This window comes from Oncorhynchus masou, chromosome 1, assembly GCF_036934945.1.
Source record: "Oncorhynchus masou masou isolate Uvic2021 chromosome 1, UVic_Omas_1.1, whole genome shotgun sequence".
Classification (NCBI taxonomy): Eukaryota; Metazoa; Chordata; class Actinopteri; order Salmoniformes; family Salmonidae; genus Oncorhynchus; species Oncorhynchus masou.
This window is the reverse complement of record NC_088212.1, coordinates 13,088,436-13,105,843: the sequence shown is the minus strand read 5'-3', so window position 1 is coordinate 13,105,843 and position 17,408 is coordinate 13,088,436. Positions and strand designations below refer to the sequence as shown.

Genomic DNA, 17,408 nt, shown 5'->3' with positions numbered 1-17,408 from the left:
AAGAATCTCATATATAAAATATATTTTGATTTGTTTAACACTTTTTTGTTACTACATGATTCCATATGTGTTATTTCATAGTTTTGATGTCTTCACTATTCTACAATGTAGAAAATAATAAATCAAGAAAACCCCTGTCATGTTCATTGAATGGAGGAGAATACAGCTTCTAATTTAATGAAATGAAGAAACTTAACAAACTTACAAGACAACAAACCGCTATACAGCAACAAGTGCAGACACAGGCAACTAACCATAGACAATATCACACGAAATACCCAAGGAATATGGCTGCTTAAATATGGTTCCCAATCAGAGACAACGATAAACAGCTGCCTCTAATTGAGAACCAATCTAGGCAACCATAGACATACATAACACCTAGACTAGTAAACACACATAGACATACAAAACCCCTAGACAGGATTAAAAACACATACATCACACATGTCACACCCTGACCTAACCAAAATAATAAAGAAAACAAAAAATACCGAGGTCAGGGTGTGACAACACCTTGAATGAGTAAGTGTGTCCAAACTTTTGACTGATACTGTATGTACACACGTGTGTTGGATTGATTGTTCGTGGTGTCAAGACATTTTGAAATGTTTGAAAGTCACATCCTTTCATTGTTGTAGCTCTTGCATCATTTGACTGTATTTCAGTTGATAACGCTATGTGTGTAGTTGCTGTGTTGCATGTTTAATGCATCTAAAATTGCACACTATTCCCTATATTGTGCACTATACACTGAGTGTACAAAACATTAAGAACACCTGCTCTTTCCATGAAATCCTCTTCAATCAGTGTGTAGATGAATGGGAGGAGACAAGCTTTGAGATATGGGTTGTGTATAGTGCCTTGCGAAAGTATTCGGCCCCCTTGAACTTTGCGACCTTTTTCCACATTTCAGGCTTCCAACATAAAGATATAAAACTGTATTTTTTTGTGAAGAATCAACAACAAGTGGGACACAATCATGAAGTGGAACGACATTTATTGGATATTTCAAACTTTTTTAACAAATCAAAAACTGAAAAATTGGGCGTGCAAAATTATTTAGCCCCCTTAAGTTAATATTTTGTAGCGCCACCTTTTGCTGCAATTACAGCTGTAAGTCGCCTGGGGTATGTCTCAGTTTTGGGGTATGTCTATCAGTTTTGCACATCGAGAGACTGAAATGTTTTCCCATTCCTCCTTGCAAAACAGCTCGAGCTCAGTGAGGTTGGATGGAGAGCATTTGTGAACAGCAGTTTTCAGTTCTTTCCACAGATTCTCGATTGGATTCAGGTCTGGACTTTGACTTGGCCATTCTAACACCTGGATATGTTTATTTTTTAACCATTCCATTGTAGATTTTGCTTTATGTTTTGGATCATTGTCTTGTTGGAAGACAAATCTCCGTCCCAGTCTCAGGTCTTTTGCAGACTCCATCAGGTTTTCTTCCAGAATGGTCCTGTATTTGGCTCCATCCATCTTCCCATCAATTTTAACCATCTTCCCTGTCCCTGCTGAAGAAAAGCAGGCCCAAACCATGATGCTGCCACCACCATGTTTGACAGTTGGTATGGTGTGTTCAGGGTGATGAGCTGTGTTGCTTTTACGCCAAACATAACGTTTTGCATTGTTGCCAAAAAGTTCAATTTTGGTTTCATCTGACCAGAGCACCTTCTTCCACATGTTTGGTGTGTCTCCCAGGTGGCTTGTGGCAAACTTTAAACGACACTTTTTATGGATATCTTTAAGAAATGTCTTTCTTCTTGCCACTCTTCCATAAAGGCCAGATTTGTACAATATACGACTGATTGCTGTCCTATGGACAGAGTCTCCCATCTCAGCTGTAGATCTCTGCAGTTCATCCAGAGTGATCATGGGCCTCTTGGCTGCATCTCTGATCAGTCTTCTCCTTGTATGAGCTGAAAGTTTAGAGGGACGGCCAGGTCTTGGTAGATTTGCAGTGGTCTGATACTCCTTCCATTTCAATATTATCGCTTGCACAGTGCTCCTTGGGATGTTTAAAGCTTGGGGAATCTTTTTGTATCCAAATCCGGCATTAAACTTCTTCACAACAGTATCTCGGACCTGCCAGGTGTGTTCCTTGTTCTTCATGATGCTCTCTGCGCTTTTAACGGACCTCTGAGACTATCACAGTGCAGGTGTGTTTATATGGAGACTTGATTACACACAGGTGGATTGTATTTATCATCATTAGTCATTTAGGTCAACATTGGATCATTCAGAGATCCTCACTGAACTTCTGGAGAGAGTTTGCTGCACTGAAAGTAAAGGGTCTGAATAATTTTGCAAGCCCAATTTTTCAGTTTTTGATTTGTTAAAAAAGTTTGAAATATCCAATAAATGTCGTTCCACTTCATGATTGTGTCCCACTTGTTGTTGATTCTTCACAAAAAAATACAGTTTTATATCTTTATGTATGAAGCCTGAAATGTGGCAAAAGTTCAATGGGGCCGAATACTTTCGCAAGGCACTGTATGTGTCCGTTCAGAGGGTGAATTGGTAAGACAAAATATGTAAGTGCAGGGTATGGCAGTAGGTGCCAGGCGCTCTGTTTTTGTGTCAAGAACTGCAATGCTGCTGGATTTTTCACTCTCAACAGTTTCCCGTGTGTATCAAGAATGGTCCACCACCCAAAGGACATCCAGCCAACTTGACAACTGTGGGAAGCATTGGAGTCAACATAGACCAGTGTCCCTATGGAAACACTTTCGACACCTTGAAGACTGCATGCCCCGACAAATTGAAGCTGTTCTAAGGGCCGAAGGGGGAGGGAGGAGGGTGCAACACAATATTAGGAAGGTGTTTCTAATGTGAGGTATACTCTCACTGTATGTAGCCATGCGAGCAACACTGATCTCACAAGTTTACATAATTATGCATTTTTCCAGCTTCACGAGCCAGATTGATCTTACATGAATATACGCTACTTGGAAAAACCCATATGGGCCCTAGTAAAAAATAGTACACTATAAATACTGAAGAAGAAAAAAGACCTTCAAAACAAAGTAGTGCACTATAAAGGGAATGGTGTGCCATTTGGGACTGTTGTTGTAACCTGATGTCCATATCTGTTCAGGACGTGTCCCAGGACAACATCCCTATCATGCTGGTGGGGAATAAGAGTGACCTGAGAGAGCAGGCTCTGCAGGACGGGATCACCTGTGTCTCCACCAGCTATGGAGAGAAACTGGCCATGGTGAGACCGCTCAACCTCAACATCTTAGCACTTTTACTTAACATAAGGGCCAAGTTGTTTTACCTGTATCAAGGAAACTCCAAACCCTAGTTACATTTTGGTCATTTGGAAGATAATTTTATCCAGAGCGACTTATAGATGCTTCTACTTGTACCCTAGAACTGTGTTTCCCCACTCCAGTCCTCAAGTAACACCAACTGTACCCCCAATGGTACCCCCAACGGTACCCCCCAACAGTACCCCCCCAACAGTACCCTCCAACGGTACCTCCAACGGTACCTCCAACGGTACCCCCAACGGTACCCACAACGGTACCCCCAACAGTACCCCCAACAGTACCTCCAACAGTACCCCTAACAGTACCCCCATAGAAACCCCCAACGGTACCCCCAACGGTACCCCCAACAGTACCTCCAACAGTACCCCCAACAGTACCCCCAATGAAACCTCCAACGGTACCTCCAACGGTACCCCCAACAGTACCCCCAACAGTACTCCCAACGGTACCCCCAACGGTACCCCCAACAGTACCTCCAATGGTACACATTTCTATTGTAGCCCTGGACAAACACACCTGATTCAACTTGGGCCTCCAACAAAAATGAGTGCTGTACCCGAGGACTGGTGTTGGAAAACACAGTTCTAGGGTACAACTAGAAGTCACTCTGGGTAAACTGTAAGTCACTCTGGGTAAAATCATCTACTAAATGACCAAAATGTAAATGTAACTACTGCCCTACAGTATAGTCTAGAACGAGGACCCAGAATTTTGCCTGGTCAGGACACATGGTCTGGCAGACTCCTCGGTCCGCTTATTATGTATTAAACTACTGGCACACAGCTCAGACACCCATGCATACCCAACAAGACATGCCACCAGAGGTCTCTTCACAATCCCCAAGTCCACAACAGACTATGGGAGGCACACAGTACTACATAGAGCCAGGACTACAGGTAACTGATGCAAGCAGTATAATCAGATTTAACAGATAAAAATACACCTTATGGAACAGCAGGAACTGTGAAGAGACAGGCACAGACACACACGTACACATGGATCTTGTATTGTAGGTATGTGGTAGTAGACTAGTGGCCTGAGGGCACACACTTAATGTGTTGTGAAAAATGTTATGAAATGTAATGTCATGTATTATTTTAAATTGTATATAACTGCCTTAATGTTGCTGGACCCCAGGAAGAGTAGCCGCTGCCTTGGCAGGAACGAATGGGGATCCTTAATAAATACAAACTTCAGCCTGATTGAGAGGTCATGTCTAGAAGGGATCCAGCTCTTGTGAAATTTATGTCAAAAGTTGATTTATTATTTTATAATTTAGCCTTTTAGCCAACCCTAACCCTTTCCAAACCTTAACCTAATTATTCTAACCTGACACATTAATTATCCTAATCTGCTGCATAAGTTCTCCTAAACCTGCTACGAAAAGTCAATTCTGACAAAAGCTGTATCCCTTCTAGCCATGGCCTGATTGAGAGTGTTGTTGTTTCCTATCAGACGTATAATGCCCTGTTCTGTGAGACCAGTGCCAAAGACGGCTCCAATGTCATCGAGGCCGTGCTGCATCTGGCCAGGTAAGATATACCAGCTCCTAGTCATCTGTTGTCTCTCTCTGCTTAGTGATATTTACCTCGGTCTGCTTTGGATACGTTTTGATAAGGATATTTTCCTAAACTGTTCTTATAATACCAACATGTAGAACAACATGTAAAGTTTTGCTGCCCTCTAGTGTGCAATAATGTTCTTTAACGTCCATCATATTTACACTAATGCCCATACAGTGGAAGTGTGACTCTCTCCTCTCTCTCTCACTCTCACTCACTCACACACACACACACACACACACACACACACACACACACACACACACACACACACACACACACACACACACACACACACACACAGAGAGGTGACCAAGCAGGTTCATGGGGCTGGAGACCAGGAGTCTGTGACTAACCTCTATAGAAATCCCAACAAGAAGATGCCCACCGTCACCTGCTGCACAGGATAAGATACCAAACAGAAACGCTACTAGAGTAACCAAAACTCACCACCTAAGGAACCGCATCAACAGAACACCACAACACTAGAACACTGTGTCCAACAGCAGAACAAGAGAACAATGGGACTTCAGAAGAAAAGAACACAGGAGAATCTGATCAGAACACTAGAGTACTGTACCTCAACACTAGAACCACAAGACAGCTGGTTTTCTCATATAACATCAACTGTACTGCTTAATGCTATAGGATAACTCATATTGAGCTGTTAAGAAAGACAGCTAATGCCTGTGTGTGTGTCTGTTTGTATGATTATGCGCTTGCATGAATGCATAGCTGCTTGTGTTATATGCAGACGTCATTCACATCCTGGTGAGTAGTGAAATCTAATCTCCTATGCTGTTGATTGTGTCTTCTGAAACCTCTGTGTGTACCCAATAGTCATACATTTGAAGTCAGAAGTTTACATACACTTAGGTTGGAGTCATTAGAACTTGTTTTTCAACCACTCCACAAATTCCTTGTTAACAAACTATAGTTTTGGCAAGTCGGTTAGGACATCTACTTTGTTTACAGACAGATTATTTCACTTATAATTCACTGTATCACAATTCCAGTGGTTCAGAAGATTACCTACACTAAGTTGACTGTGCCTTTAAACAACTTTATGTCATGGCTTGAGAAGCTTCTGATAGGCCAATTTTACATCATTTGAGTCAATTGGAGGTGTACCTGTGGATGTATTTCAAGGCCTACTTTCAAACTCAGTGCCTCTTTGCTTGACATGATGGGAACATCAAAAGAAATCAGCCAAGACCTCAGAAAAAGAATCGTAGACCTCCACAAGTCTGGTTCATCCTTGCGAGCAATTTCCAAACGCCTGAAGGTGCCACGTTCATCTGCACAAACAATAGTACGCAAGTATAAACACCTTGGGAGCATGCAACCGTCTACCGCTCAGGAAGGAGACGCGTTCTGGAGTACTTTGGTGCAAAAAGTGCAAATCAATCCCAGAACAACAGCAAACAAACGTTCAAAAGTATCTATATCTACAGCAAAACGATCTAAGGAAGAAGCCACTCTCCAAAACCGCCATAAAAAGGTTTGCACAAACAATGACCATCATTATGTACGCAAGTATAAACACCTTGGGAGCATGCAGCCGTCTAAAGCCCTGACCTCAATCCTACAGAAAATTTGTGTGCAGAACTGAAAAAGCGTGTGTGAGCAAGGAGGCCCATAAACCTGACTCAGTTACACCAGCTCTATGAAGAGGAATGGGCCAAAATTCACCCAACTTATTGTGGGAAGCTTGTGGAAGGCTACCGGAAACGTTTGACCCACAATTTAAAGGCAATGCTACCAAATACTAATTAAGTGTATGTAAACTTCTGACCCACTGGGAATGTGATGAAAGAAATAAAAGCTGAAATAAATAATTCTCTCTACTATTATTCTGATATTTCCCATTCTTAAATTAAAGTTGTGATCTTAACTGACTTAAGACAGGGAATTTTTACTAGGATTAAATGTCAGGAATTGTGAAAAACTGAGTTTAAATGTATTTGGCTAAGGTGTATGTAAACTTCTGACTTCAACTGTATGTATCACAGATAGCTATTTTGTGTATGTATGTATGTATGTATGTATGTATGTATGTATGTATGTATGTACAGTCACTGTCTGTACATTGATATACAGTGTATATATATATATATATATATGTACAGTCACTGTCTGTACATTGATATACAGTGTATATATATATATATATATCAATGTGCAGACAGTGACTACCAAGTACTAGCAAGTTATCCTCACAACAAGCCACTTGAAGAAAGTCACTGACATATTTTTAAGTTAACTATGACATCATACATGATGAGGAGAGACAGATGCACAGGATAGGTGGAGAACAGGAAGGTCCAACAGCACAGTAGAGAAAGGTTATTTATATTTAATGAAATAATCTTCTTTTATGGAAGAGCCACAGAGAGCTACAGTAAATAGAATCACATTCTAGTTTTGTGATCGTAGAGACAGAAGTGTCCGAAACACCCTCCATGTACATTATTTGTGATGAAGAGAAACAACTTCTTGATCAGGGAAGGAATGTTATTATGTCAGTTGAGCGAGCATACCGTATGTCTGATTTCTGATTGGAGGAGCCAAGAGCAACGTCTGGAGAGAGTGATTCTGATTGGATGAACCTGGTTTGTGTGCGTGTGGTGTGAATGCATATAGACAAGTTTTATTTCTGTGTGTATATTTTACAATAGTTTCCTCATTAATATATAATGTCATGTTAGAGTTGCCGTTTGCCCGATTTATTTGGAACTCTCCCAGGTTGGCTGATGATGTCACTGTGAGCCCACACCTGTCTGTCTCTCTTGTCTTGTCTGTCTTAGCCCCCAATGTGGTCATACTCAAAGCGCTATACTATTAAAATGTAGCATGAACAAAAACCAGTGTTGTATGTAATTCCCTTGTCCAGGCAGAGCCTGAACAGAGTGGAATGTTTAATGTTGCATCATTTATCTGGAGAGTCATCTGCTGAAACCAGGGCAGTTCATGTCATAGGACAGTTTGTTTAAAATAACAGCTACTCTCTCGCTCTGTCACACATACACACACCCCAAGGCTGCGATTACACAGGTAGCCCAATTCTAATATTTCTTCCACGAATTGGTCTTTTGACCAATCACATCAGATCATTACACATCAGATTTTTTAAACAGATGGGAGGTGGGGCTGGGCTCCGTGCTAGGATTTTAAAATTCTGATTGGTCAAATGAGCAATTAGTGAGAAAAAATATCAGAATTGGTCTGCCTGTGTAAACGCAGCCTAAATGTCCATGAAATCGCTGAAGGGGGAACAATTTCAACAATCAGGTAACTTCACACTAAATTTGATGTCACCCATATTCCCTGAGAGTGTTTACGTGTAGGCCCTCTGAGCTGTGTGAATAGCTGCAGCATATGTTATTGTTTATTCAGCCCGTTGGTGTCTGGAGGCCTGGCACGGAGCCCAGCCCCACCTCCCATCTGTTTACATTGTCATGAGCTTGATGAGGCGAGCCCAGTCATTAGTCAAACAACATGTTGGGTGGGGGCAGACAGGCAGGCAGGGGGATAATTAAATATTCACAAATGTGTAGCAGGCAAGGTTAATGTTGGGAATGGATTCATTAATTTGATGTGGGAGGAACAGCAGCGTGTCATAATCCCTTTTTTTATGGCCACCCAGCTGAGTCCCAGTATGTCATCACTGTTGGATGGGTTTGACCATGTGCAAGGGTTTATGAGATGCTGTTAATAACTTTATAATAACCTCTGTCTGTGCTGGTGTTGTTTTCCCTGTGATGGAGTACTCAGAGTGGGTTGAAAGAGGGTGAGGATGATGGCCTTTGCGATTCTGGAAAGGTCCCTTGCTCGGAAGAGCTGTTATTACTACCACCCCCCCACCCCCCACCCCCACCCCCCTTCAGCTATCAGCAGGAGAGGAGGAGGAGGAGGAGACAGAAGAGAGGGAAGTAATGGAAGGATTTCTGAAGAGATTGTCCTTGAGTGAATCTCTAATAAACATACACACACAGTCACACACACACTGTATAGAACAAGCACGCACAAAATCTATGCTCACCCGTACACACATACGTATTCTGACGTGTGGTATTTAGGCTACTCTTAAGCAATTAGTCAATTAACATTGTCTAGCACCACATCAATATAGGATCAAACTCACAAGATTACCATAATCACATCAATCCAACTAAATCAGAGTTCTGTCTTTGGGGCTGGGTTGCTGGGGGATCATGAGGTCACCATCTGGAGAGGTCATAGTTCGTTGGAGAGGCCGGCGGCCACACATGGACATCTGGGACAGCAGACTGTGGAACTCCATCCCTCCAACTATACTCCCTCAAGACTGCCCTGCCTGGGATATCAATCGCATCATGACAATGTCACATCATAGGGAGCTCAGACCGGCCTCACCTAGTCGACTCTTACCTGGAGATACACAGACGAAGACTGTAACTCACTTTAGGACCTAGGTGAATATGAGTGAAAACCATCTGACAACACTGATTTGAAATGTCACAACCTATTATGTGATGTCTGAAGGAGAAGGAATGCTTGCTTGCTTGTCACTGGATTCATATGGATAAATGTGAGAGAGGAAGACTCTATTCTGGGACCAATGATGTTTAATAACATTATGATATATAGCTACACTCCCCTTCATATTTATTTGGACAGTAAGCTACAGTGTTTCTTTTGGCTCTGTACGCCAGCATTCTGGGTTTGAGGTCAAAAGTTAGAAGCACAAATATCATGCCCCCAAGACATGCTAACCTCTCACCATTACAATAACAGGGGAGGTTAGCATTTTATATCATGCCCCCAAGACATGCTAATCTCTCTCCATTACAATAACAGGGGAGGTTAGCATTTTGGGGGGGGGTGTATGTTTTTATGTCTCACTCATCATTATTCACAATTCATTCACATTGATGTAGAAATGTTCAGAAACATATTCTATTAGTATTTACAATAAAATTGACTCCAAAATGACACTATACATTATTTACCATTAATTTCTATTGGGCACAAAATAATCTGGAACACAACCAAAACAAACAGCAAATGCATCCAACAAGTTTGTAGAGTCACAAATACTGGGACCAAATACTAAACTTTTGACTTCTTTATAACACATAGACGTGAATTTCTGCAAATTCGTAGGACACCTTTAAATGTGGGGACTAGATACATAAATGGCTTTCATTTCTAAATGGTTCAACAGATATGTATGAAAATACCATCAAATAAAAGTTGACATTCTCTACTGACGCTTCATATGAAAAATGTATAGAGCCAAATGAAACATTTGGTGTACTGTATGTTTATGGTTGATACAGTCAGAACTAGGTGCTATTTGTGACTTGGACATCAGAGGGCAGTATTGTCCTACAGTGTCATCACATCACACAATCTCATTCTCTGCTCGCGCACTTAGAATGTAAATATAATTTGCAAGTTCTTCTGACAAGTTCAGGTGATTACATTATAACCATGGGGTTTGTCACCGAGACAGTTTAAGGTGATGAGGAAGTATTTGTGTGTGTGTGTGCGTGCTTGTGTGTGTGTGTGTGTGTGTGTGTGTGTGTGTGTGTGTGTGTGTGTGTGTGTGTGTGTGTGTGTGTGTGTGTGTGTGTGTGTGTGTGTGTGTGTGTGTGTGTGGACACACCTATTCATTCAAGAGTTTTTCTTATTTTTTTTCTATTTTCTACATTGTAGAATAGTGAAGACATCAGAACTATGACATAACACATATGGAATCATGAGGTAACCAAAAAAGTGTTTGCACACTCTTGGCCTTCTCTTCTCCAACAGTCTTGAAGGAGTTCCCACATATGCTGAGCACTTGTTGGCTGCTTTGCCTTCTCTCTGCGGTCCAACTCATCCCAAACCATCTCAATTGGGTTGAGGTCGGGGAATTGTGGAGGCCAGGTCATCTGAGCCAGCACTCCATCACTCTCCTTCTTGGTCAAATAGCCCTTACACAGCCTGGGGGTGTGCTGGGTCATTAAGCTCAAACAATATGGGATGGCGTATCGCTGCAGAATGCAGTGTTAGCCATCCTGGTTAGTGTGCCTTGAATTCTAAATAAATCACAGACAGTGTCACCAGTAAAGCACCCCCACCCCATCACACCTCCTCCTCCATGCTATGGTGGGAACCACATATGGATAAATCATCTGTTCACTTACTCTGTGTCTCACAAAGACACGGCAGTTGGAACCAAAAATCTCAAATTTGGACTCATCAAACCAAAGGCCAGATTTTCGCCGGTCTAATGTACATTGCTCGTGTTTCTTGGCCCAAGCAAGTGTCTTCTTCTTATTGGTGTCCTTTAGTTGTGGCTTCTTTGCAGCAATTCAGCCATGAAGGCCTGATTCACGCAGTCTCCTCTGAACAGTTGATGTTGAAATGTGTCTGTTACTTGAATTCTATGAAACATTTATTTGGGTTGCAATTTCTGAGGCTGGTAACTGTAATGAACTCATCAGCTGCAGCAGAGGTATCTCTGGGTCTTCTTTTCCTGTGGCCGTCCTCATGAGAGACAGTTTCATCATAGTGCTTGATGATTTTTGCAACTGCACTTGAAGAAACTTTCAAAGTTCTTGAAATGTTCCGCATTGACTGACTTCATGGTGATGTAGGGGCCTGATGGCACACAGTGTGTTGTGAAATCTGTGACTGTATTGTATTGTTTTTAAGTTGTATAAACTGCCTTAATTTTACTGGACCCCAGGAAGAGTAGCTGCTGATTTGGCAGCAGCTAATGGGGATCTATAATAAATACAAATATTTAATGTCTTAAAGTAATGATGGACTGTCGTTTATCTTTGCTTATTTGAGCTGTTCTTGCCATAAAATGGACTTGGTCTTTTACCAAATAGGGCTATCTTCTGTATACCACCCCTACCTTGTCACAACACAACTGATTGGCTCAAATGTTTTAAGAAGGAAAGAAATTCCACAAATTAACTTTTAACAAGGAACACCTGATAATCGAAATGCGTTCCAGGTGACTACCTCATGAAGCTGGTTGAGAAAATGCCAAGAGCGTGCAAAGCTGTCATCAATGTAAAAGGGTGGCGACTTTGAAGAATCTCATATATAAAGTATATTTTAATTTATTTAACACTTTTTTTGTTACTACATGATTCCATATGTGTTATTTCATAGTGTTGATGTCTTCACTATTATTCGACAATGTAGAAAATAGTCAAAAATAAAGAAAAACCGTTGAATGAGTAGGTGTGTCCAAACGTTTGACTGGTACTGTATATTACATTTACATTACATTTAAGTCATTTAGCAGACGCTCTTATCCAGAGCGACTTACAAATTGGTGAATTCACCTTCTGACATCCAGTGGAACAGCCACTTTACAATAGTGCATCTAAGTCATTAAGGGGGGGGTGAGAAGGATTACTTATCCTATCCTAGGTATTCCTTGAAGAGGTGGGGTTTCAGGTGTCTCCGGAAGGTGGTGATTGACTCCGCTGTCCTGGCGTCGTGAGGGAGTTTGTTCCACCATTGGGGGGCCAGAGCAGCGAACAGTTTTGACTGGGCTGAGCGGGAACTGTACTTCCTCAATGGTAGGGAGGCGAGCAGGCCTGAGGAGGAAGAACGCAGTGCCCTTGCTTGGGTGTAGGGCCTGATCAGAGCCTGGAGGTACTGCGGTGCCGTTCCCCTCACAGCTCCGTAGGCAAGCACCATGGTCTTGTAGCGGATGCGAGCTTCAACTGGAAGCCAGTGGAGAGAGCGGAGGAGCGGGGTGACGTGAGAGAACTTGGGAAGGTTGAACACCAGACGGGCTGCGGCGTTCTGGATGAGTTGTAGGGGTTTAATGGCACAGGCAGGGAGCCCAGCCAACAGCGAGTTGCAGTAATCCAGACATATATAGTCTTATCTAGAATAGATACTGGTAAACAGAGATCTATGTAAGGTCAAATAAGCCAGTGTTCAGTACAGAATGGTCAGGAGAGAGGGGATCAATAGTCCATTCATCCAGTACTCATGGTCATATCGACTGATCACTGCTCTGAGTAACCTTTGACCCAGCTCATCATGAGATAGCCAATGGAAATAGACCATCATCGCAATCACACACTAATTCCTCACAAAGGACAATTGATTGGGATTTGAAAGTAGCATATGGCTCTCTCTCTTTATCTCGTTCTATTTTCTTGTTTGTTCTCTCTCTCAAATCAATGCAATGGACTTTATTGGCATGGGAAACATATGTTTACATTGCCAAAGCAAGTGAAATAGATAAGCAAAAGTGAAATAAACAATAAGAAATTAACAGTAAACATTACACTCACAATAGAGACATTTCAAATCTTTCTCTCTCTCCCTCTCTCTCCCTCTCTCTCTCTCTCCCCCTCTCTCTCACTTACTCTCTCTCTCTCTCCCTCCCTCTATCTCTCTTCTCTCTTGCTGTTTGTGACCTGCTGTTCAACTGTACTCATAGAGAAACAATAGCTCACCACACACACAGACACACACTTAAAGTACACACATTAAGTGGTTAACTGTCAAACTACACACCCAGAGGTCAACTAAGGTCGGAGTTCATTTACATAAACAGATGGAGAAGCATTTTAAAAGCCTTTGTGTGTGTGTGTGTGTGTGTGTGTGTGTGTGTGTGTGTGTGTGTGTGTGTGTGTGTGTGTGTGTGTGTGTGTGTGTGTGTGTGTGTGTGTGTGTGTGTGTGTGTGTGTGTGTGTGTGTGGTGAATGCAGTTTTACTGTAACGCCGCCTTCCCCCAACATCCCGCTGGCCCTGCTGAACCGTGGAGACAATTAGCAGGCTGGATACATTTATCAAAATTGGAAGTTTGAAAAACAAGGAAGAACATCTAATTCTGACGTGAGACTGTTAGAGCTTGTTGATGCGTGTGTGTGTGTGTGTGTGTGTGTGTGTGTGTGTGTGTGTGTGTGTGTGTGTGTGTGTGTGTGTGTGTGTGTGCGTGTGCGTGTGCATGTGTGCGTGCGTGTGTGTTGCTGTCTTGCTGTGCTGTGCGGTCTGTCACTGTGATGACTTTCACAGCATGCAGATCACACCTGCTGACAGCGAGCTCATCTCTGATTGGTCGAAACAAGTCAGGGTCATGGTGATGCTAATGCGGGTGTGATCTGGAAAACAACACTCTCTCTGGGTCTCGACCCCGCCCTGTGCAACTGGGTCCTGGACTTCCTGACGAACCGCCCCCAGGTGGTGAAGGTAAGAAACAACATCCCCATTCTGCTGATCCTCAACACTGGGGCCCCACAAAGGTGCGTTCTCAGTCCTCTCCTGTACTCCCTGTTCACCCATGACTGCGTGGCCATGCACGCTTCCAACTCAATCATCAAGTTTGCAGACGACACTACAGCCTGATTACCAACAACGACGAGACGGCCTACAGGGAGGAGGTGAGGGCCCTCGGAGTGTGGTGTCAGGAAAATAACCTCTCACTCAACGTCAACAAAACAAAGGAGATGATCGTGGACTTCAGGAAACAGCAGAGGGAGCAGTCCCCATCCACATTGACGGGACAGTAGTGGAGAAGGTGGACAGTTTTAAGTGGACCACTGCAATGGTCCACCCAAACAGACAGCCTGGTGAAGACAGCTCCTCTTCATCCTCAGGAGGCTGAAGAAATTTGGCTTGTCACCTAAAACACTCACAGACTTTTACAGATGCACAATTGAGCATCCTGTCAGGCTGTATCACCGCCTGATACAGCAACTGCACTGCCCTCAACTGCAAGACTCTCCAGAGGGTGATGGGGTCTGCACAACGCATCACCGGAGTAAACTACCTGCCCTCCAGGACACCTACACCACCCGATGTCAAAGGAAGGCCAAAAAGATCATCAAGGACAACAACCACCCGAGCCCCTGCCTGTTCACCCCCTATCATCCAGAAGGCGAGGTCAGTACAGGTGCATCAAAGCTGGGACAGAGAGACTGAAAAACAACTTCTATCTAAAGGCCATCAGACTGTTAAACAGCCATCACTAACATAGAGAGGCTGCTGTCAACGCTGTCAGACTCAAATCTCTGGCCAATTTAATAAATTAACATTAATAAAGGTATCACTAATCACTTTAAATAATGCCACTTCAATAATGTTTACATATTCTAAATGACTCATCTCATGTGTATATACTGTTCTACACCATCTACTGCATTTTGCCTATGCCGCACGGTCATCACTCATCCATATATTTGTATGTACATACTCTTATTCAATGCCCACATTATGGATTTCTCTAGAGATAAATCAGATCAAGCCCGAACTGTGTAGTAGGGAGTTGTAGTCTCCAAAATGGCCAATGTTCCTGCCAGTAACTGTGTAGTAGGGAGTTGTAGTCTCCAAAAGGCCAATGTTCCTGCCAGTAACTGTGTAGTAGGGAGTTGTAGTCTCCAAATGGCCAATGTTCCTGCCAGTAACTGTGTAGTAGGGAGTTGTAGTCTCCAAAAGGCCAATGTTCCTGCCAGTAACTGTGTAGTAGGGAGTTGTAGTCTCCAAAAAGCCAATGTTCCTGCCAGTAACTGCAGCCCTTCATGATGAGTTATGACTTTTTGTGACCCCCACGCTGATCTAAGTTGCCCATCCCTGATCTAAGTGATTGATAGTTGGTATTCAGCAGTCATAAAAGTATGCCTTATTTACCTTAAAGAACTACTAAAATTGTCCTTTTGTCAGACAGCATAGGCAGCAGCTCTGTAGAGATGAGATGATGACTTAACAAAGTCATCAAATAAAACCAATATACACAACAACTGAAATATGTTATTGAAGTAATGTGTATCACTGATGGTTAATACGCTCATCCGCCATCCCCGTCCACAAGCGCTCACTGTTGCCCCTAGTGGCCGGTTCCCACGACATCTCGTGATGTCCTCAGACACGGATGGACGTCGAATACTGACTTGTATCGCGTGTGATCTGGCTGCTTCTCTAGCTGTACAACATCTCAGAGCCAGGTGGAGGGGCCAGCCAAGACTGTAATGACAGCCAATTAGGAAGTAGTGCTGGCTGCCACCGTGATGACAGCTGGTTACCATCGCACAGCTCTAACCGCAGATCAAACAACACACACTGACCTGCTAACTAATTAGCTCTGTGACTTAGGGCGGGTGAGACACACACACACTCTCTCAAAGACTGAACTGTGTCCTTCCTCTGATCTCCTTGTTGATGTGTGAATCTCTATATAGGTCAGAGCAGACTTGCAATGTCTCATCCTCTCTTCCTGTTTTTTTTTCTTTCTCTCTCTATGTGTGTGTGTGTGTGTGTGTGTGTGTGTGTGTGTGTGTGTGTGTGTGTGTGTGTGTGTGTGTGTGTGTGTGTGTGTGCGTAAGTGTGTTTGTGTGGGTGTAAGAAAGAGGGGATACGGTGATGTCACATAGTCACACAATGACCTTTGAAGAACTGGCTTGAAATTGAGGGACCACTTCAAAAGAGAAGCATTAAAAATAGAACACAAAACTATTTTAAAGAAACATGAGAAATATCTTCACAGCCTGTTACTCTACTCTTGTACTTTCATGCCTTCAACCCCCTGCTTCACTCCCTCTCTCACTCACTCTTTCCATCACTATTCTGCCCTCCCGCATTCTCTCCCTCCCTCTCATCTCTCTCTCTCTCTCTCCCACTCCCTCTCTCCCCTGGGGTGTATTTCTGTGTGGATTGTGATACAGAATGTGTGTGTGTGTTTGTGGGTGTGCGTGCGTGTGTGTGTGTGTGCGTGCGTGGGTAGGTGTGTGTGTGTGTGCGCCTGTGCATTCGTGTGCATGTGTGTGTGTGCGTGAGAGCATGACACTGTGAGAGGACGATGAGGATATTGACTGTGACAGAAACACTCCTAGCCAATCATGATCTGTGTGGCATCTGTATATTTCTGTTCCCTCCTGTTCTATAGAGTGGTGTGGCATCCATAGATGCTGTCTAGATTATATGGTTCAGACTGAAACAGTCTTCTAGACTTGGTCAAGCCTTAGTGTAAACATAGACTGTTAAGATAGAAGACAAAGAGTGCTTTGGTTGAGGACTAGTTCTGCAACTGTCACACATAGTCACAAACTCACACACACACATAGACACAAACACACACAAACAACAAAACACACACACACAGAGAGAAGAGAAGTGTGTGATGTGACCTGACCTCATGCATTGTGCATCTCTCTCTCTCCCTCTCTGTCTCTCTGTCTCTCTCTCCCTCTCTGTCTCTCTGTCTCTCTTTCTCTCTCGCGCTCTCTCTCTCAGGAGTACATGATGAACAGACAGCATAACATCAACAGACCTGCTCTCAATCTACCCCTCCAACAACCTATTAATGTCACACTCTCTTTGAAAAGTAACATCACAGAGAAGAATGTATTAAATCTGAAATCTTTCCACTTCAATGAGAATCAGGAAATCGTCTGCCCTGTGGGGTGATGGGAAAGGGGGGGAGCTGTCTCTGTGCAGATAAATCAGAGAGTCAGTGGGGGCTCTCTAAACCCCCCCACCCCACGGCGGGGCGATAAAAGGCCACGCCTGATTGGCTGCGGCTGGGCGATTCCGCTCGGAGTGGCAGAGCACTGAATGTTGGGATGTT

At 43.2% G+C, this 17,408-nt stretch overlaps 1 protein-coding gene across 1 annotated transcript in view; it reads left to right on the top strand.

Moving 5' to 3' along the window:
* Positions 1-6,205, top strand: part of LOC135518145 (ras and EF-hand domain-containing protein-like) — a 30,324-nt gene extending 24,119 nt beyond the window's left edge. Inside the window, exons 15-17 of the mRNA XM_064943109.1 lie at positions 3,098-3,217; positions 4,731-4,807; positions 5,142-6,205. Coding sequence (XP_064799181.1) covers positions 3,098-3,217; positions 4,731-4,807; positions 5,142-5,247 — 303 coding nt within the window. The 3' untranslated portion in view covers positions 5,248-6,205. The remainder of the gene's footprint in view (positions 1-3,097; positions 3,218-4,730; positions 4,808-5,141) is intronic.
* The last annotated feature ends 11,203 nt before the right edge of the window (positions 6,206-17,408 follow it).